This window comes from Erithacus rubecula (genome assembly GCF_903797595.1).
Source record: "Erithacus rubecula genome assembly, contig: scaffold_280_arrow_ctg1, whole genome shotgun sequence".
Classification (NCBI taxonomy): domain Eukaryota; kingdom Metazoa; phylum Chordata; class Aves; order Passeriformes; family Muscicapidae; genus Erithacus; species Erithacus rubecula.
This window is the reverse complement of record NW_027636045.1, coordinates 89,860-111,763: the sequence shown is the minus strand read 5'-3', so window position 1 is coordinate 111,763 and position 21,904 is coordinate 89,860. Positions and strand designations below refer to the sequence as shown.

The following is a 21,904-nucleotide window of genomic DNA, read 5'->3' as shown; positions in this document are numbered from 1 at the left end:
CCCCATGAATGAGACAGTGTTGGGAAAGAGGAGGAGGAAATGGCGGGGGTGGGGGGAGGACAGGGCAGCGCAAGGGAGAGTGAGAGGGCAGAGACAGATCTGTCTCCGACTGTTGGGAATGCTCAGGGAGGAGATGATTGCCTTGCTTCAGGGAAATCTGAGATATCAACATTAAAACCCGCAGATTCATATGGGGAGAGAAATTCATGCTTTGTAAAGTCAAGGAAAAGATTTTGATTTAGCTTTTGAGATTTCCTTCCAACTGCGCGCTGCCGAGTTAGTTTTCTTACTCCAGAAAGAACTTTTAGCAACTCTTAAGCAATTGCAAGGAGCCCGCTCGGACCTAGAGAAGACCCGGGGGCAGCAGCGTGACTTCACCATCCCGGGCCGCAGGCCGGGAGAGCGGAGCGCCGCTGCCCCTCTCTCCCTCTGCGCGGCCTCGGCCTGCCAGCCCAGTGGCCCGCGTCCTTTTCCGTGCCGAGGGGCATGTCCAGCCCGCGTTCCCCTGTGATGGGGGTGGGCAGGTCATGTCCAGCCCGCGTTCCCCTGTGATGGGGCGGTTCGGGCATGTCCAGCCCGCGTTCCCCTGTGATGGGGACGGGCAGGGCACGGCCGCTCCGCTCAGCGCTCCGCATCGCCCCCAGAGGCTCCGTCAGCCCTCCCCACCGCTCCCCTCGTGTCATGCACGAGTCCAGTGCTGCAAAGAATAGTAGGAAAGGTTGGTGGGAGGACGCCAAGAACTGCTTTTAACCATATTGTTGGGGGCAGGCAGAGCAGAGGGACATGAACATGATAACGGCTTCAGTTCTGTTTTCACAGTTGTTGTATGTAAAGATAAAGGTGTTTGTTTTTGCATTGTTTTTAAAAAGATGCTGAAATTCTTGGAATGGTGAAGGTACAGGACGTTTTGTCTTATTTAAATAGATATCACCTATATTTTGTAATCTCTTATTGCTTAGATATGAATGGACACTTGTCCAAATATCAGCATTGAGTTTTAATTTTTCTATAGTTAATTATTTTTAAAAAACCTAGCTTCTGTCTTTGTAATACTGTCATTATGAATTAATAGGTTTTGAATTTCTTAAAAGAAGTAACTTGCATGTTTATGCCTTGCAGATTTATTATCAGTATTTTAGCTTTCCCTTCAAACCAAATTGTAATAGATTTCTAGTTTAGACTGTGCAAAATGTCAATTAAATGCTTCATGAACACAAATCAAGACCACTTCTAAAACCATCATTTGAATTGTAAAATTTAATTCGAGCCAAATTTTCCTTTATATATATTGGCAAAAACAGTATTTCTCTATAAGCTCGATTTTTGAGGCTCAATTTTAATTTCTATATTTAATTTTAAAACCATTGTACTAGGAGTATGAGTTCTGTATTACAGAATTATTTTGATTTCTGTTTTATTGTTTAACTTGTATTTTTTCAGCATTCCAAGTAAATTTTGTAAAGCCTCCAGACATGCCCCTGAATAAAATGTATGAAGATAATTAGTTAAGTTGTGAATTAAATGTTCCTTTCTTTTCATTTTTATGATTCTCTCTCTTATTTTAGCAGGTCTCCTATGACCTGACCCTGTACTGTCTTATGATTTAAGTATTTTTTCAGAGTTCCAAGAAAATTATCTCAGCTTCATTGAAAGTCACTTCTGAATTGCTAGTTTTGTGCTTTTCCTGAGTTGTTATTATAGAAGCACTCCAGCAGCCTGCCATGTTTAAAGCACCTCATTCATCCTGAGGAAACACTTCATAGAGAACAAGCTGCTGAAGGAATTTGATTTCTTTCTCACCCTGAAATGTTTAATTGTAGCTTTTGTTCTTAAGAGTCTTGTTTTTTTAATAAAAAGATGCCAGGGAGTTCTTTTCCAATTAGAATTTAGGCAGTGACCAGGCCTTAATTCTACCTGGAAGGGAAATTGTGTAAACCCAGGTGTTTTTGCATAAAATATTATTCCAGTCGTTTTGACTTGGCAATTTGCCCCTATCCATATAGCAGCTGAAGCTAATTTTGGGATGAATTTGGTGCTCATTTTCTAGAAATGAACATCTAATTCCTCATTGAATCAAGGCTTGTCAGCTGTTTGCAGCCTTGGAGGTGCTGGCATAGTTTTTTAGGGATTGATGATTATCTAGTTTTATAAATGCATATCTATTATTTAAAGTATTGTTGTTTGTTGTATTGTGTTTTATCTGCAGAAAATTGTGAACTGTGGTGTGTTTTTTAAAAAAGTGGGAAAAACAGCAGTATTGTAGAATTTTTTGTTAGATAATAGTTAAATGAAAATATAGAGTTCAATTATATGTTATGTTTATGCTTTTGCTTTGCTTGCCTTAAGTAGTACAGATTTGTCAATTAACCAACTTAAAGTAAGTGTTCAAAAAAGTTCAGTTATGTATTAAGTTTAAATACCATATATCTGTTCAACATAACCCCAGAAAAACTCTTTTTCATTTGTTTAGCTATCCTTGAAGTTATATTGATAGTGTAAATTAGTGTGTGTTTCGCCATTGAATGAAGCAGGTAAAGTTTTGCTTTGATGACCAGGTGAAAAGAGCAGGGCTGGCCAAGACCCTCCTGAAATAGTCAGGGCAAGACTGGGTTGGCCGCTGTGTTTGCCACCAAGAAGATTTTTAGCTCTGCTGCTGGCTGCAGTCCAGCAGGCGCTGAGCGGTGGGGGCACACGCCATGCCAGACCCTGATGGAAAGGATGACCTCTGCTACCAGAGGGACATGCACGAGGAGAAAGTAGGCCAAGCAGCCTGCAAGTGATATGAGTCTCAGAATGGTACAGATGGTTTGTTTAGTGGATGGAACTTAGCATCATGGGTGAAAACGTTTTTTGGTGCTAATCATGGTGTTTCAAATGAAGTTGCTGAAAAATTGCAACATCAAGAATTTCCAGTCATAAAAATGCTATGTCTGTTTATTTTAATGAATCTAGGTGTTCAGTTTTCTAATCAATGTTCAGAAAATACTGAACCCCAGCCTAAAACCACTTCTCTGTTCTCCTACCCCTACAGGCCCTCTCCTCTCGCAAAAAAAAACCAAAACAAAACAAAAAAACAAACCACGTTTCCTTCTCATCTCTGCTGCCCAAACTGGCTCAGACCGTGTGGCGGGACTCACTAAATCCCCCGTTTTTGGGTCACGCCCCTCCCCTCCTGTTCGGGACCCTGCCCCCACGCACACCCCACCCCCCGAGCAGCCGAGCGAAGCAGCTGCAGTGACAGAGAGCCCGCGGCCACCCCACTGCTGCCACCGCCCCGGAGCCAGGAGCGCCCCGTGGGCAGTCCCCGTGGGCTGGAGCCCGCGCATTCAGCCCCGCCGGCGCTCATGGCACCCCCAGCACAGAACAGCCCACACTCCTCAAGCTCTGCCGCTGCCAACCCACAACAAAAACAGCCCCACCGACACCAGCACGTCCAGCAGCACAGACACGAACACAAACTCACCAGCAAAAGTAAAAACATCATTGCTAAAAAAGTGTTAGGAACTGTCAAATGGTTCACTGTAAAATTCAGGCCATCAGCCCATTGAAGCTTAATTAGAACAAATTACTGGGAAATTCTTAACTCTGAATTGTTCCCACAGTCAAAATAGATCTTTCTGTCCTTATTTAGATTGAAACTGTTCTTGGAACTATTTTTGGCATCACTGGGGTGTGCAGAGTTTTGCAAATCCAAGTACTCTGTTCCAGATACTCATTTTTTTTCTTTTTTTTTCTTTTTCTTTTTTTTTTTTTTTTTTTTTTTTTTTTGCTGCTTTTGCACATCTGTATTTGTTTTCTAAAGCTTTGCACGTTTCCTCTACTGGAACAGGTAGCAAATAAAGCACAGCCAGCCAGGAGATGAGAACTTTTATTTGTAATTCCTCTCTGGCTCAGTCTGTGGGGCTGGTGTTGCTGCCACTTTGTGGCATTTTAATGCAACTGTGCTCTAAGCAGGCAACTGTGCAGCTCTGGCTGTTCTGGGAGTGTCAAAAATGTCTGAGTGCTGATTCACACCCCCTGGTCACTGGTTTTGAGCAGCAGGTTAAAGTTCTCCTCACTGATAGAAGGTCAAAGCTGGCAGACAAAATGAACAGGTAAAAAAGTAATCTCGTTCATGTCCTAAAATAGCCCCAAGTGAAAGCAATGAGCATATTTCCTAACCCTGGCTCGAGGTTGAAATACAGTGAATTTTTCAAAGTTTTCTATTATTTCATAGAATGGCTTGGGTTGAAAGAGACACTAAAGATGGTTTAGTTCTAACCCTGCTGCTATGGGCAGGCATAACTCCAGGGACAAGGAGTAAAAAAAGGTTTGATAGGTTAAATGGGGAGGGGGAACATGGACCTTCCTTCCACCCATTAGGGTAGCTTATCCCTGAAATAACAAAGTGAGCATAATGAAGTGAACATTAATAAAGTGAACATAAAAGACCAGGCCCTTGAAGATGCAGGAAGACCCAGCCATGATCCCAGTGGTCCTGCAGGGCCAGAAGGCAGAGTGACTCCAGGCAGGAGCCCTGTCCACAGAAACCCCTTTTGGAAATGCAGGAGTGTTGCTGGTATTTATTTACTGCTCATTTTCTTGAGCCTCAAACCCACAAATAGGTGTTCTACAAACAGCTAAATGTTAGACCTGTTTATTCACCATGAAATGATGTGGGAAAGGGAGATAATTCTTTCTTGTAGCCCAGTTATTTTGGGATGTCATCCTTCTCTCCACACTCTCACAGGTCTGTCAGAGACAGGGATGTGACAGCAGCAGAGGCTAAGCAGGCACACCTCTGGCTGTGAGGATGGCAGGGGGCTGCTGGCTCACAACAGGAAATCTTGAGGCTTAGATTGCAGCCACACCCAGAGGTTTGCTGTTTCTTATTTTTAACCAAACCACCCTTTCTATTTATATGCACACTCCTTTTTACACCAGTCTTGTATTTGTAAGTTGCCTACAATCAGAAATAGTTACTTATCTGAGAGGATGTTTGTGAAGAGAATCACACAGCAGGTGTGGGTTGCAGGAATCCTCCAGCCAACTCTCCTGGATACCCACGTTGATGTCCTGGGATTGTTCCTTGTCATCTTCCTCCACTTTCCTGTGCTTGGCAAACAAAGGATCCTGGTTCCTGCAGGGTTATCCATGGAAGGCAGACCCTGGTTTCTGCAGGGTTATCCATGGAAGGCAGACCCTGGTTCCTGCAGGGTTATCCATGGCAGGCAGACCTGGTTCCTGCAGGGTTATCCATGGCAGGCACGTCCAGGTTGTCAGTCTTAGTTTTGAGTCTGTTTTGGGTTGTCATGGTCGAGTTTGGTTCACATTGTGCAGCAGTCATGGCCAGCAGTGGTGGCAGCACATTTTTCCTATCAGTTTGGAATGAAGCTTCTGATGCTCTGGACAAGAGAAGGAAATTAATGGATATGATGCACATATAATGCTCTTAAAACTTGGCTATATCCTGTACCAATTCTTGCCAGTGTCTCAACTAGACAGCATTTCCAAAACTGAGAGGCTTCAAGTGAGAGAGACTTTTAATTGGCAGAGATTTTAATATTCAATAACACAGCAGCATAGCAGATTTCTGATCATCTGAAATCAGGATGACCAGGGAACTGTGGCAGCAACAAGGAGCCCCAAATAGCTCTCAACCTTGATTCCCCACTGCTCATTTCCACCATTTTTAGTCAGCTTCTCAAAGTTTCCAATAACACACCAATCAGTGAATCCCAGCTGATGGACTGGAGCATCAGAAGAGGAGGAAATGAAGTTAAAAACAGTGAGAAGGCTCAGATGTGGGGCTGCACCTCTTGCCTGACTCTGCTGTCCATGGGACAGTCCTCTCCTCTCTTTCAGCACCCACCTCTCCCATGCTTTGGTCCCTGCTCACTGCTCACATTCTCTCCAGCTGCTCTGCCTTGGCACAGCTGATGCTGCACAGGGGATGATTTGACACAGACCACAGCATTGATCCAGAGCCCTCTCAGCCTAAAAACACCTCCTACCCCTCACACTCCAAAAGCCAGCATATGACTAAGGCAGCTGCTTGTTTTCCCTGAGGAAAAGGGAGGAAGAAACTCCAGAATTAAAGCTTTTCCATTCCTACTGCCATTGGAACATCCCTTCCCCCAGTCAAGCACCAGCCCCATCACCTCTGAGCTTCCAGAGGATGTCAGAAGGGAAAGGCTCCCTACCCTCACCCACCTACACCTGCAGAGCTGCTTTCTGCACTGTAAAGACCAAGCTGCAGCAGTTGAAGTTGCAGAAGGCACACAAAATTAGGAGCAAACAATTGTCTGGACAGAAGACACAGTTCTTCATCTTACCCTTCTGAAGAGAGACTTAGATTTACACATCCCACCACTGCATACTCACTTCAGTTTACTGGAGTCTCTGTTTGCTGAAGGTGAAGTTTTTTGGGGATGTTTTTCTCACTCCTTTTTCTTCCTGGGAGTATCCCCCTTGTCTTCTCTCTAACAGGAAGAAAGAAAAAAGAGGAAAAAACATCAGACTAGTAGAGCTCAGTTTGACAGATTCTGGTTGAAAACAGAAAAAATAACACACTGGAGCTATCTTCAGAGGAGAAGGCTCTAGTGCCAACCTGTGAAGGGAATCTCCACATGGGTTTTTCAAACACCACCTTGGTCATTGTCCAAACCCACCTCCCCCTGCCTCTCTCACCTTCTTCTTTCTAGGGGACTCTTCAGGACTCTTCATTTCTTTTCTCTTCAAGTCTGGCTTCCTTGCAGTCAAGAACAACTTCTCAGGAGGTGAGGGCACTTTCTCTTTGTGCAAGTCCCCAGACCTGTGGCCATTGGGAGTGAGAGCATCACGTTCCTGTGCATCTCCTGGGAGCTCAGGGTCCAGAAAGCCTTTGGTGCTGGCCTGGGGGGAGCCCTTGTCCTTTCTCTCCTCAGAGGGCTCCTCAAGTGCCACCTTTGGCTCTTCACTCTCAGTGGTTTTTTGCTTCTCTACGTCTTTGGCTTCCAGCTGATCCTTGCCAGGACTGCTCTGTGACCCCCACAGGACCAGGCTCGCTCTCACCCTTCTGCACTCTTTTGGATTTGTTGTGCTCCAGGGGCTCTCCAGGCCTTTTGGTAGCCACAGACTCCTTCGGCACGGCCCTCTTGGTGAGCCCAGGGGGCTCTAGGCAGCTCTGCTTGGCCTGAGGAGTTTGCTGAGGAGCCTGATCCACCTGGGAATGCTTTGCCAGGGGGCCAGAGCCCTTCTGAGGGTCCTTGGCCACTTGGCCCCAGCTCTTGTGAAGAGGCTCCGTTGCCTTGGAGACCTGCTGGCAGGAGCTGCTGCTGATGCCCTGCTCATGTCCATTCCCACAGGCAATTCCCCTGAGAGCCTCTCCTGGCCTTGCTCCTCACTTTGCCTGGCTTAGCAGGTTGCCCAGCCACCACTTGTTATAAGCTGGTGGCTCAGGCTGCCAAAAAAAGAGAAAAGAAGGGTTCAAGACTGATGCCTTTATGGGCTGTTTCTGTCCTAGCACAGCTCAGCAGAGCCCAAGGACTCTTGCCCAGAGGTCACAAAGTCTGAGCTTAGACCACTGGGGAACTGACTTTAAACTATCAGGCCACTTGTACTAACTTGCTCCTTGAGCATTATGGATAGATATTTTCTGAATAAAAGGCCATAAACCAGCCTGTGGCAAATAGCTCAGAGTGAGAGGGTCTCACAGATCAGTGTTTGCAGGACACACCAGGCAGAATTTGCTAACGTCTGCTTCCCTCCAGAGGCACCACCCTGCAGGGCAGGGGCTGTGGGAGCCTCTCCATGGTCCCTGCACTCACCTTTGGTGCTGGCAGGTCCAGCACCCTGGCAAGTTCCTCCTCACTGTCACTGGAGCTGCCCTCTGTGTCACAGGCTGGGGAGCTGGGGCTGTCCCTGGGGCTCCCTGAGCCCCAGCTGCTGGGTTGTGCTGCTGCCATCCTCTTCTGATGGGGCTGGAGAGCTCTGCAAGCCCGCAGGAGACACAATCAGACTGCACCAGGGGGGAATCCCTCACTTATCCCATTTACTTATCCCACTGGCATGGCAGCATCCAAAACCAAACCCAAACCCTGTGTTTGGACATGGAGAGCAGAGGGGAGAAGGCCAGAGGAACACATTGCCATGCTCCAAAAATAAAGTACCAGCATAAAAAACCCTCCAGAAATATTCAAACCTCCAACTCACAGCCAGACAGACACAATTCCAGCAGGCTACAGAAATTTCATCTTCACCCCAATCTGCAACTATTAGCAGAGCTACACTATTAGCATATAAAGTGAGGGTTTTAGAAAGTCCACGTGAAATACCATATTTCTTTATTCTTAAATAAAAATATAATCATTGCAAAACTTCTTGGAAACGTTTTCCTTGGGCACAGGAGATTACTTTCAAATTTCACTGCTAGATTTACTCAGGTTTTGTAACTGTAGCTTTGCTAGTCTTGCCAGGCTTCAAAACCATATCTAGGAATCAGATTCAGCTGGTATCCCTTATTTCAGTCAAAGGCATTATTAGTAGGTTGATAAGCACAAAGTGTGATAAGATGTTAAGCACCACAGATTAAAAGACTTTTTCAGTTTGGTACATGAAGACTTGGGGGCTTTTTCTTCACTTTTGTTTTGATTTTAAACACAGTCATTGCAATCATGACACGGTTTAGTGCACTGGTGTTGTTGGATCAACTATAGGACTTGATCTTCAAGATCTTTTCCAACCTAAATCATTTCATGAGTCCATCAAGAAATAATTTTCCTGTCGGTGAAAATTCCCCGCATTGAGGTTTTCTGAGAAAAATCTGACTGATAACCCAAATTTTTGTGCATTCCAGGTTCTTATAAGTAACTGTCCATCAGAGATGGGAGCACAGTCTGGTTACTTACAATGTTCTTGGCTGAGAACTCTGCAATGTTTCTGAAGCTGCACCAGCCTGCTCTGGAAATCAAAAATGAAAAGGTTGTGTTTACTTTCCTGACCTGTAGCATATTTTGCCCTGTGGTCTCTGAGCACCAGATTCTTTTCTTCCAGGAGGGATTTGCCCCTCAGAGACCAGCATTCCATTCATCCCTCCAGATGGGAGTTTCCTAATAAAATACTGCTTGTTCTCTGCTGAACTGCTATCTTGAGTTCTAGGTAATGATTGTTTGCAGTTCCTTAAGCTATTCCTAAATCCACCCCTGCTCAGCAAAGCAAAGGAAATCATGCTGTTTAATCAGTGTGAACACTTGTGAACACTCCGCCACATATAACACACAAAATTATCTGTCAGCACACAAAGAACTGGGTTTTCTTTGCATTTCTTCTTACCCTGCTTCTGTGCTGCAGATACATCAGATTGGTATTCCTAGAATTAAAGGACAATGTAGCTTAGCATGTTGCTTAACACTACATCTACTGACCTCAAACTGTGTTAATGGCACATTAGGGGCATGTGGCACTTTTGAATACATATTTTTAAAACATTCTAAGTGCTGCCAAACAACTGAGATGGACTTCTGCTCAGCAGAAAGACCTCCTATAATTTATCAGAAGCCCTGGCAAAACTGGGCTGGTTTACCTTTGTTGCCAGTGGAAGTTTGGAAGTCTCTGTTCTAGCTGGTGACTGAAGAGGTAACAGGAGAGGTGGCAGTGAGCTGCTCATTTCCTGGGAAGAGAGGGAGAGAAGCAGCTCTCAAAATGTATTTTGTCCCCACCTATGTCCTTAATATATGCAAAACCTAAGCAAACACAGAGATCTTCTTTTTAAGAGCACTTACCCTCAAAATTTCCTCAGTGGATGGTTCATCAATTTCAGTATTTATTTCCTGAAAAAGGAAAGAGGGAAACAGAAGGAGTTTGGGCTATTTTAGGAATTGGCAGGTTTGCTTACCAACAGCTCTATAAATGTCTTACAAGTGTATTAACAATAAAATAAGGATGAAAAGGCCTGTCTGAAGGGGAGCTAATAATGGAGACCAGGAGTGGAGAGAGCAGAAACCACCACTGTCAACTCCTCCTCTGAGATGTCTGTCTTCCCTTTGGACATTGGCAGTCAGGGAAAACGGTTTCCATTTCTAAACTACTGGTACTACTCCTCCTAGTTATTACTATTATTATTATTATTATTATTATCCTTATTATCCTTATTATCACTATTTTTCAATAGATGTGTTACTGCAGTCTGCTCCCTTTATATAACTGCACTCTCCTTAGGTTGTTGTTGAAGCAGCTGAGCCTTGCCTGCAAAGGCACAGGCTGCTGCCTCTGCATATGAGTTGTGCCTAAAGCCTCATTAGTTAAAACAAAACAAACCAAACCAAAATAAAAACAAAAACACCAACATTTTTTTTTTTGTTAGAAATAGTTTTTCCCAATTCTTCTAAGCCAGTTCTCAAGAAACAGGAATATCTGTATATGTCATTTACACAAATAGAATTAGACTCCTTGTACTAAAGTTAAAAAGAAAAAATCAAAACAGCTGGCTATAAGGAACCCCAGACAAGGTGCAGTTTGGAGTTTGGCTTCCAACTCACAGCACTGTTTATGGCCAGGGAGCTCAGGCTGGACTCCAGACAGGCTCCTCCTGCCAAGACTGAACTTCTGCTCAGCAGAAAGTTCTCCTGTAATTCAGCAGAAGCCCTGGCAGGGATGGGCTGGGTTACCTTTGCCTCCAGGGGAAGTTTGGAAGTCTCTGTTCTAGCAGGTGAATGAAGAGGTGGCAGGAGAGGTGACAGGGGGCTCCTCATTTCCTGGGAAGAGAGGGAAAGAAGCAGCTCTCAGGAGTTTTGCTGATGGACACAGGGAGTTTCAGCCTTCCAGAGCCAGAGGGATCCACCTCCCCATGGATTTGGTCAGGCTTCCCCATGGAGATCTGGTGTTGAAGAGCACCCACCTTCAATGTTCCTTCAATGGACTGCACATAAACGTGCACGATGGGCTGAAACAAGAGAGAGGGAGCAGTGTGAGCTTGTTTGGGTGTTTTACTCACTGACAGCAAACCAGCATGCACTCAGCAAACATTTGCTGACCAGCAGCTCTGGAAATGTCATGCAAGTCCATTCATAAAGAAATGCTATTAAGGATTGACAGCTCTGTCTGAAGGGAACAGAGACCAAGCAGAGCAAGAGCTAAAGCCACCACAGTCACCTCCTGTGAGATCAATGTCTGGCTTCCCTGGCAGGAAACACTGCTTCCATTGCTGACTTTATATTAATATTCTTAATAAAATTTGCTCTTGCAGCCTGCTCCTATTACTGAATATCACTTTCCTTTAGTTGCTATTGAAGCAGCCAAGCTTTGCCTGCAAAGGTACAGGCTGCCTCTGCATGTGGAAGAGTTGAGCAAAAAGTTTCATTAGTTAAGAAAAAACAGTTTAGAAATAATAGTTCTCAATTCTAGAGAAATTCAGTTGTAGAGGAGGAACATTTGTCATTCACTCATATAAAATCAGACTCATCTTTCTGAAGTAAAAAAAAAAAAAAACAACTGAAAATAAATAAAACAAAAAAACCCTGGTTAAAATGCAGCCCTTGCCAGGTGCAGGTGATGCTTGGATTCCAGGTCAGAGCTCTGCTCCTGCTCAGGTAACTCAGGTTGGGCTCCAGCCTTCAGCACTGCAGGATTGTATTATCAAAGAAAGGCTCATCTTTGAGACCAAGCAGAAATAAAAAAATATGACTTTGACAGGACTGAAAGAAGCAGAAAATGAAAGCAGGAATTTTTTTCACATACAGAGCCATTGTCCAAAAAAGCCATGAACAGAAATCAGTCACTCAGGGGCCACAGCCCGGAGATCCCTTCTGCAGAGGAGTGTCATTGAGCATATACACTCAAAATTTCATCTCTCAGCTTCAAAATGGACTAATCCTGGAGAGAAAACTCCAGAAAGACTAGACAGTGATGCCAAAGGACAAGGGGGAGCACTGCCAGGTTAGGCTCCTTAAGTCCATGAAGGGCTATTTACTGACAAATTCACAAAGGGAACAGAGGGCAAGAAATACCTAATGCTGCTGCAGAGGTCTCCAGGGGACACCTAACAGTGACAGGATTTAGGGTCTCCTGTCCTCAGACAGCAGAGAGTGAGACAAGGGGCTGAGGAGCAAACTCCCCATTGGATTTGCACTCACCACTGGTGCTGGAGCTCCTGGAGGTGCTGGGGAGCTCTGATGGTCCCTGGGGCTCCCTGAGCCCCAGCTGCTGGGCTGAGCTGGTGCCACCCTCTTCTGCTGGGGCTGGAGAGCTCTGCAAGCCCATCAGGAGGCATGACTAGACAGCAACAGAGGGGAAAGTTATTTACTTATCCCACTGATATGGCAGCATTCAATACTAAACCCATACCTGTGCCTGAGAGCAGAGGGGAAAATGCCAGAGGAACACATTTTCATGCTCCAAAAATAAAGAACCAGCATAAAAACCCCTCTGGGGGAACAATCAAACCTTCAACTCACACCCAGGGAGAAAAAAAATGTAAACATGATCTCACTGCTATATTGTGAATGTGTATTTGGGCAACTAAAGCTAAATTAAACCGTAGACCACCAAAACTTGCCAGGTCCTTTCTGAAAACAACAACCCTCAAAGGAAAATTTCCAATAAAGGCTGACAAATTTCAGGTTGAATTTTTTTGTTGTTGTTGTTTTTATTTTTCCCTTTAAGTTTTCACTTTTTTAATCTCTGTTCCTTGGCTAAGACAAAAACATTGGATCTACACACTGGAGGAGGGGAGGACAAGAAAAGAAGGGAACACCTGGGGAAATACAAGTCTGGCTCATAGGCAAACTCCAGCATGCCTGGGTTATTAATTTCTAATTAGAGCTTTCCTGAAAACCCCACAAACCTGAAAACCAGTTTTCAACAGCAGCTCCAGGCAGCCACAAACCAAAGCCTTTAGTTTCAAGTAAAACCAGGAGCCCCTTCCCATCTGCCCCTCACATCAAAAGTAGTTTTGTTTTTCTACTTTGGTCTAGAGGGTTTTTTGGGAACACAACTGTACCTTGGAGAAGCAAGTGAAGGACGTGGCTTTTTCACAACCTGTTTTGTTCACAAAAACAAAGAGGAGAGGGGGAGGCAAGGTTAGCTCAGGGAACTCAGCAGGTGGGGATGATTCAAAGACCTGTGTGCCTGGCATAGGCACCATCTAAACCTGACTTGGTGGGCAGCACCCTGCACTCCCACCTCTGTCCAACACACTCAGTAAAGCCTTTGCTGACAGGGTAAAATGGGGTTTGTGCTTCCACACACATAGCTTGCTTATGTTCATGGAATGTGTCACATTTGGAGATCACAGCTGAAGCATTTTCCATTCATCCTCTGGCTCAGCCATGTTAGAGCTCTACAAATGCAGAGCCCACTGAAAACAGGTTTGCTCTAGAGCAGTTGAACTGCTCTAGAGAGTGTTACAGACTGGGAGGAAGGCTGATCTTAGAGCTCCAGCTTTTATCTCTTCTTCTTCTCAGCCCACCCTAAAACACACCTCCAGGGAGGGAAACTCCTGCTGAGTGAACAGGAGCTGAGCAATGTAATTTCCCCCCCCCCCCCTTTTCCTTAATGTATGCAAAACAAGCAAACACAGAGATCTATTATTGAAAAGCACCAACCTTCAAAGTTTTTTCAGTGGAAGGGACATCAGTGGGCTTCTTTTCCTGAAACAAGAATGAGGGAGGCAGATTTTTTACTAACTGACATGCACTCAGCCAGCATTTGCTTACCAACAGCTCTACAAATGTCATGCAAGTCCATTAATAATAAAATACCAGTAAGGATAAAAAGGCCCATCTGAAGGGGAGTTAAGAATGGAGACCAGGTGGAAAACCAGCTGAAATCCCCACAGTCACCTTCTCCTCTGAGAAAAAAGTCTGTGTTCCCTTTGGAACCTGGCAATCAGAAAATACTGATTCCATTCTTAAACTACTACTACTGCTACTACTACTGCTACTACTACCATCACTACAACAACAACAACAACAACATATTATTATTATTATTATTATTATTATTATTATTATTATTATTATTATTATTATTATTATTATAACTATTATTATTATTGTTGTTTGTTGTTGTTGTTGATGTTATATAAGTATGTTTATGCAGTCTTATTTTTTTTTTAAGTAGTTAAGCTTTGCCTTCAAAGGCACAGGCTCCCTCTGCATTTAAAAGAGTTGAGCAAAAGGCTTCCTCTAGTTAAAAACACCAATCAGAAATAATAGTTGCCAATTCTTCTAAGCCAGTACTAGAGAAAAGGAATATTTCTCATTCACCCAAATAAAATGAGACTCCTTATTGTTCTAAAGGCCAGAGCAGTCTGGACAAGACACAGACTTCTGACACATCTGGGAAGATACAATACAGTTTATGCAAATTCTGGTGACTTTAGCCATCCTCCTCCTGTCCCTGCAGGATTTGCAGATCCCCAGCTAACATTCCTCACTCTCCCTTTGCCTGGCAAAGTGAAGGATTTAGCAGCCACATTTGGACCTGGGGATGTTCTGCAGAGCCGAGTCCACCCCCAGCTGATGGCAGAAGGCAGCAGGGATTCCACCCCTCTCTCACCACACTCTCCAAGGAAGATGCAGCATCCCTGCTCCTTTCTTCCCACTGATTCTCCCTAACACTTGTCATTCACTCAAATAAAATCATGCTCAAGCAGCAAGGACAAACACTGCCCATTGCTGGAGGCCTGAGGGCTGATTGCAGCACTCTGCATTTCCAAGTGTTTGAGACCAGGAATGGTGCTTTATCTGTCTGGCACAGAGGAATGGCTCCTGCAGAAGGCAAGGCACTGCTCTGCTTTACTTCTCTCTGCTTCCTCTCATTTTCCACAAGATATTGCCTACAGTCCTTTGCAGATCACCACCCTGTACCAGGAAAAGCTGACTGCAGCCTCCAGCTCTTCCTTCTCCTTCCAAAGGCAATACAGCTTGAAAACCATCTCTGTGGCTCTCCTGCCCACGCTGCCATGGCTCAACAATTGCACTCACCTTGACAGGTTCAGGAAGGATTTTGGATTGTGCAGCTTTGGCTTCTGACCTCTGTTTTGAGACACTTTCATTGCAGTCACCACAGTTCTGCTCATTGTCAGGCTTGAGGTCTAGCGATACCAGTGAGGATTCCTTCTGTGTGTCCTCACATGGGTTTGTATTCCTGGCCAGACCATTGCTGCAGGTCTGTGCCTTGGATTTGGGCTTCTCTGGGAACCACAGAGGTGCTGGAGGGGACTCGTGCCTTGGGATCAGCCTGGGGTCCCACTCGCAACCAGCAGGTGCTTGATGCACCGTGCCAGCTCATCCTCTTTATCCGTCTGCAACACAGAGACACAGAGAGAACCAACAGCCTGGGCAAGAGACCCAGCTCAGCCAGAGACTGCTCAGGATCTTCATGGAATCACCCACAAGGGAAGTCAGGGCAGCTCATTGGAGCAGATGGGAAGATGCTGTGCTTGCAGGCATCGGGCTAAAGTCTGCTACAGCCCATGCAGGAGGCACAGCTCTCCTCTCCCACCCCAAACCTCCACCTTCCTTCTCTCCTTGCAGCCTGCACCCCACTCCCATTGCCTTGTAGGGTTCTGGAAAGACAGGAGTCTTCTCCCAGAATATACATTTTTCCTCCACCTGCCTCCTCCGCCTCTCTTGTGCCAGGCTGCGGAGCAGGTCTCTGTTGTTGTTCCAGCTTTCAGGAGACAGAGAAAGGAGAGTTAACACTTGAACCCCTGTTCTTATACTCTGTGCACTAACTGGGGCTTTCCCACAAGGCCACATGTCCAGCAAAGCAATGTTGAAATCCACAGGGTGCTGACAGTGGACAGATCAGTTGTGTCCAGATGTGTGCTGTGCCCAGAGCAATGAGATACACAGAGGAGAGCACATCCTCCTTAAGGACTGTTGCTCCTCATCCCAGACACATCAGGAGGGGTGAGAAGGAAAAGACTCTCCCCCCATTTCATTGTGAAACAAATGGAGAAGCAGTCACTGAGGGAGATCAGCACATAAACTGGCAAATCCACTGGCAACGATCAATGGAGAAATTGCCATTCTTGTTCTCCTTCAGAGCTCTCACCCCACTCTCCCCTTGAAAATCAAAGGGAATCCTCTATACCACTTTCAAGGACTGACTTTTGTCCACTTTATAAGCAGCCTTGGAAATTCACTCTCTGCTTTAAACGGATATTTGGAAAGCTGCTTCCACAAAAAACCATGCAGTTGTATTTAGGGCAATCCCATCAATGTAATTAGAAAGGAAATCTCAGACATTCAGAAAACACCAGGTCAAATCCCCCTGCTCCTCCTCAGCCACATATTCACGTACTCAATGCCACCAGCCCCACAACAAAACACCAATAAAGCTGTGTCCTATCATGGGAAACCAGATCCTTTAAATTGTCCCTGGTCTGTGAAAGATAACTGCAAAATGAGGGAAACTCTGCCTCTGATATGTGTGGACATCGGGGAAGGAAAAGCATGCAGGCAGAGAGCATGCAGCTAACTATTTCTACTCTGCTGCACAGTCTGCTTTATACATACAGTTCCTAGATTCTTCTTGGCCCTTCCAACTTCCCAAGTGCCCCAGATTGCCTTGTCTCCCTTAGAAGTGGTACTTTCTCCAATACCACACCAATAATCAGTTCCTGAAAATTTAATCTTCCCTAGAGGCTGCCTCATCTCATTCTGAGCACCATTACCTACAATAAATCAGGTTTTTGCACTAGATGACATGCCTAATTCAGAGCAAAGTGTCTGCTATCCACTGAAATGCTCAATCTTTCAAGCTAAGCCTGTAGCTCTCCCAGTCTCCCCTGCCCTGAAACATCAGCTCAGTCCCCATCATTTCCAAACATGTTCCACAAGAAATAAGAGCTTGCACCCACCCCCAGAAAACAAGTCTTGTGCTTTGCTACAGAGTGAAATGGGAAAATACTCCTGGACACAAAGCATCCCAAAGTGTAGAAGGGAGTGCCCTGGCACCAGTAATGAGAGATTGGCTTCACAAAATTCAGCAGAGAACCTGCCCTGACATCACCCAGGCCTGTGTCAGTAACAGAAGCTCTGAAAATACCTATGTGCTCTGAAAACACTCCCACTGACAGGACAATCTTGATTTCTCCCACTCAGGGATTCTGATTCTTGCATTGGAAGGAGGATTCTTTTTCTAAACCATCCCAACATTCATCACAGCACCTGGGAAGCCAAGATGACATCAAATCAATTCCTACCTATGGATGCTAATCTGGTTGCCTCTCGGTTCCATTTTGGAGCCTCAGTTTGAGTCAGATTCTCTGGAAGAGAACATGTAATAAATAAAGCAGGGCCGAAGCCTTTATTGGAATTCTATGGGAAGGCCGACGCCTGCTGCCGATGGTAGAGCCAGGGACGCCGCAGGGAAGAGACCCTCTAGCCGTCCTGTAGGCAGGATGGGAGTCCCAGTCCTCACACACATACACAAATCTCCCCATTGGCTGGGCTGGTCTAGGGTTGTCATTCTTGGGCACTACTTCATAGGTGATGGTTACTCTGGCGAGGCTCCCTTTCAGTATCTTTGGATTTTCTCCATTATCCGACATCAGTGGTTTTTCTATATTTGATGTCATTCTTCTCTTTTTATGATGTCTTAGTTGGGCTGGGACTTCAGCTGCAAAGGTGTCCATTGGGAATATTTGCTACTTTGCATATCAGGGCAGAGTCTTTTGACTGGCAGGTCTCAGCAGCAGGCGGCCGGAAATGGGGCAAGGAGAAGGGCGGAAGTGGGAAACAAGAAGTATTGGTGTTTGAACTGGGAACCATTGGTGAGTACAGCCTCGAACTGAGGGATACATAACATCTCTTTTTAGAACAGTAAGTAACTTAACTCTTTAGAATCTTATAATGTTAACAGTATTGTAACACTTTCAAATTACAGCTGCTGACCAAGAGATCCATTTTCCCCTTCCCCCAGTGGGGATGCTGCATTTCAGGTCAGCTCTTAACTCCAGATTTGGCCAAGGGCATGACCAACTGCTACAGGCTCCAGGGTATTTGGTTCAATTTTAAGAACAAATGTGCCCTAAGAACCCTGCCTTTAGATAAACAAATGTGACAGTGGTTATCTTTTTTCTTCTGTCTTCACATAGAGTCAGAATTTAATGCCCTAAAGATGAATTTTTTGTTTGGATTGATTTATTAAATTTTATCTAAAGTACAGAGAGTTCTTCAACACTTCTAGCTATTAAGCCAACAGTAAGAAAATATAGGTGAATTTAGCTAGTTACAAAGTTTTTTAAAAGCAGACTATCCAATTAAGAACTAACATCAATATTATTTATACTTCTGACCCAGTAACTAAACACCTGTGACCTGCACTGCAGTACTAACTATCCAACCAAAAACTACTTCCTGGAATCATGAACAAGAAGGAACAAGAAGAAAAAAAAACAAACCCAAAAACAATGTCTAAGAACCTCCATCTTGTCCCATACCTATTTTACTATATTCTAAAACCTCTAATTCAAAATCCTTCACCATGTGAAATTGCTCACTTCTATCTACACACCAGTGATTCCAACTTTATCACATAAATTTGGGAGCCTTCTCCAAGGCCTCAAATCAAAAGCTGTTCTTTTGGGGGTCAGTGTCAGAAAGCACAAAAAGTTCAAAACTTCCAGGCTTCGAAGTTCCACCACAAATGGGCCTCACATGAATGGCGAGAGGAGAGGAGAGGAGAGGAGAGGAGAGGAGAGGAGAGGAGAGGAGAGGAGAGGAGAGGAGAGGAGAGGAGAGGAGAGGAGAGGAGAGGAGAGGAGAGGAGAGGAGGAGAGGAGAGGAGAGGAGAGGAGAGGAGAGGAGAGGAGAGGAGAGGAGAGGAGAGGAGAGGAGAGGAGAGGAGAGGAGAGGAGAGGAGAGGAGAGGAGAGGAGAGGAGAGGAGAGGAGAGGAGAGGAGAGGAGAGGAGAGGAGAGGAGAGGAGAGGAGAGGAGAGGAAGCCCTAAAGAGACAGCTCTAGATGAAAAGGTAACAAGATCCCCTCAGCAGAAGGAAAGGTCAGAATAGCACTGAGAATATTTACATTCCAATTTGTGACATTCATTTACAGCATCTCACACTCCAGAGGGAGCAGAGTGATTTATTGCTGGGGAGGAGGCTACAGGAACATTCTGTGAACTCTTGTGAACCACCCCACTCAGGGCAACTGGTATGGAATAGCAGCACAGACACTTGGGGAAGAGCTGAAGCAGCTGAGCTCCAGGCCATGGCTGTAACCCCAGGGAAGGGACCCATTCTGCAAGCCACAGAATGGGAATCCTGGGGATGGGGACCCTGCCAGAGCCCCACCTCCCCCTGCAGCTGGGAATCCTCAGAAGTGACACTCACACCAAGCTAGGAGGACACACCTGGAAGCAAACCAACACTCTGTTCCTCCTACACAACCCTGAAAACCATGGCACTGGCTGGGAAATAAACTGCTTTAAAAGAACATGGTGCCCACTAGAATTTAAAGATGAACCAAGGTGGGAGAAGTAGGAGGTGCATACAGGGAGAAGTCATTCCAGCTTTCTTCTGGCTTTTGCTGAATGGACCTGGCATTGGGTAACTTGGGCAGAGAGAGATGCACACACACATGTGAATAAACAGCATGGCAGGGGAGCCTGCCCTGTCACCAATTTAACTTTGACATGGCCACAAAGCACACAAGTGGCCAGCAGGAAAATCTAGATTTCACTAAACAGGCAAAAAGTTTTGCAAATGTGCTTGACAGGGCCAGGTTTTTAACCACACTGTTCCCACAAGGCACAAATGCTCCTGCGACCAAGCTGTGATTCTGAACACAAGCTTCCCTCACTCTGGAGAGGAAAGCAGGTGCTCAAATGACCCTGGTGGGAATTCCTTCAAGCTTTTGACAGTGCTGTATTTGGCCAGGCTCATTTCCGCATCCCTTAGCAGGACAATATTTGGTTGCTCTTCTTTCTGCTTTGTCCATCCAGCCCCAGGCAAAGAGCTGCTTTAATGGATCAAGGAAGCTTGGAAGCTGCTTGGAAATTTTATGTACCCATCTTACAACTTTCCTTCAAATGTTGCTATCACTAACTTTCTCATGATATTTTTATGAGTAAAGCTTGGTGTTTTACATATATTCAGGTATTTGAAGGGACAATTTGACATACAGTAAGCGAGCACACTGGATTCATAGAACCAGAGATCCATGGATCTATAGAAGCATAGGATGTTTTTAAGTTGGAAGGGGTCTTAAATTTCACCAGATTCCTCTGCCATGGGCAGGGACACTAGAACAGGTTTCTCAAAGGCTTGTCAGACCTGGCCTTGCACGATTCAAACATTCTGGTGGCCGTTGTACTTACACCAATATAATATATGAATATACACACAAGGCAGATATAATGGCCATGAGCCTTGAAACTGGAAAAATAATAACTGGCTTCACTTTGGGGTGTGGGTGTTTGCACAAGGGCTTTGTCACCTCCCTCTGGAGCCCCTGGCTGCCACAGTTCAACTGCCAGAGCAGCCCCAGGTAGCTGCTCCCACTCCCAATGGGGCAATCCCAGCTGGAGCAGCTGCAGGTACTGCCCAGGAAAAGCAAAAAAATGAAGTTCCCCCTGCTACACATCTGCTGGTTCTGCCCTCAGCCTCTCCTTCTCAGTGTTGGAAACCTTTTGGCAGCACATGGGGCAGAACCAAGGGGCCCCTGTGCTCCCCATGCCACACTCCTTTCCTAGGGATGGGCTCAGAGACCCTTGGGATTAAAGCTGAACCAGCAGCAGCCTTGCCCTCTCCACTTGAAAGTGATTTGTCCTGCTGCAAGCCGGGACAATAATAATAATCCTAAATATTTGCTATATGAAGAACACCTTGAAGGCAATTTCCCTGGTTAGTGGTCTGCTTTGAAGCTGCTCCTGTTGGTGGCCAGAAGGGACATCCTTGGCGGGCAAGTTGGCAGAATTACCTGGCACAAGCTGGCCGTGCGGGCGAGGGATACCTCGCTAGCGGTAGTGGATGCGCTGCCAACAGGATTTGCGGGCAGAGCAGAGCAGAGCTCCGGGATGCTGCAGGCAGAGCAGAGCAGAGCAGAGCTCCGGGATGCTGCAGGCAGAGCAGAGCAGAGCAGAGCTCCGGGATGCTGCGGGCAGAGCAGAGCAGAGCAGAGCAGAGCTCCGGGATGCTGCGGGCAGGGCAGAGCAGAGCAGGGCAGAGCAGAGCAGAGCTCCGGGATGCTGCAGGCAGAGCAGAGCAGAGCTCCGGGATGCTGCGGGCAGAGCAGAGCAGAGCAGAGCAGAGCTCCGGGATGCTGCGGGCAGGGCAGAGCAGAGCAGGGCAGAGCAGAGCAGAGCTCCGGGATGCTGCAGGCAGAGCAGAGCAGAGCAGAGCAGAGCAGAGCAGAGCAGAGCAGAGCAGAGCAGAGCTCCGGGATGCTGCAGGCAGAGCAGAGCAGAGCAGAGCTCCGGGATGCTGCGGGCAGGGCAGAGCAGAGCAGAGCAGAGCAGAGCAGAGCAGAGCAGAGCTCCGGGATGCTGCGGCCGCACTGCAGCAGCCCAAGTGCGGCTCTGCCGTTGGCATTGCTCGGCTCGAACCGCAGCGTCCCAAGAGACACCGGCAGGGAACGGGCATGGAACGGGCACGGGACAGTCATGGAAAGGGCACGGGGCAGCCGTGGAACGTGCACGGGACAGCCGTGGAACCGGCACGGGACCGGCACAGAGCCGTGCAGCAGCTCGCAGCAGCAGCGCGCCGGGTGCCACCGCATCCCCGCCCGGCTGTCCCCGAATGCCACCACGCCCCCAGGGAGCAGGGACACTCAGCTCTGTGCAAAGGTTCGGGGCCATTCCGTGAAAAAAGCAGAGAAATTCAATGATGTGACCAGCACGCCTTGAGTGCTGATAGAAACTCAGGGGACTGGGGGCTCTTCAGCAAGAATTTAATGAGTAAATTGTTTATTAATGGGATTTAAAAAACCTCAGCAAC

General features: G+C 46.2%; 1 protein-coding gene and 1 long non-coding RNA gene across 2 annotated transcripts; both read right to left on the bottom strand.

Moving 5' to 3' along the window:
• Window positions 1-5,118: 5,118 nt before the first annotated feature.
• On the bottom strand, window positions 5,119-6,957 carry LOC306815898. Its single transcript, XR_013777518.1, has 3 exons — window positions 6,670-6,957; window positions 6,364-6,461; window positions 5,119-5,384 (listed from the first exon to the last, which is right to left on the bottom strand). It is a non-coding gene; the product is annotated as an uncharacterized lncRNA (long non-coding RNA).
• Window positions 6,958-7,212: 255 nt separating this feature from the next.
• On the bottom strand, window positions 7,213-14,961 carry LOC306815897 (uncharacterized protein). Its single transcript, XM_079332404.1, has 12 exons — window positions 14,943-14,961; window positions 13,560-13,604; window positions 12,956-12,993; window positions 12,090-12,228; window positions 10,856-10,900; window positions 10,626-10,712; window positions 9,741-9,788; window positions 9,542-9,628; window positions 9,292-9,328; window positions 8,868-8,919; window positions 7,788-7,950; window positions 7,213-7,420 (listed from the first exon to the last, which is right to left on the bottom strand). Exons 6-12 carry the CDS (start codon window positions 10,707-10,709, stop codon window positions 7,361-7,363), a joined length of 531 nt encoding a protein of 176 aa, XP_079188530.1. The 5' UTR covers window positions 10,710-10,712; window positions 10,856-10,900; window positions 12,090-12,228; window positions 12,956-12,993; window positions 13,560-13,604; window positions 14,943-14,961; the 3' UTR covers window positions 7,213-7,360.
• Between the last annotated feature and the right edge of the window lie 6,943 nt (window positions 14,962-21,904).

What these genes read in the sequence shown, in the direction of transcription:
- LOC306815897 (XM_079332404.1), bottom strand. Translation starts at nt 10,709, where the DNA reads ATGAGGAGCCCCCTGTCACCTCTCCTGCCACCTCTTCATTCACCTGCT. An exon ending in CCACTGAGGAAATTTTGAGG is followed by an intron (nt 9,629 to 9,740) that starts GTAAGTGCTCTT and finishes CTCTCTTCCCAG; the next exon opens with GAAATGAGCAGCTCACTGCC. An exon ending in AACTTCCACTGGCAACAAAG is followed by an intron (nt 9,329 to 9,541) that starts GTAAACCAGCCC and finishes CTTTAATTCTAG; the next exon opens with GAATACCAATCTGATGTATC.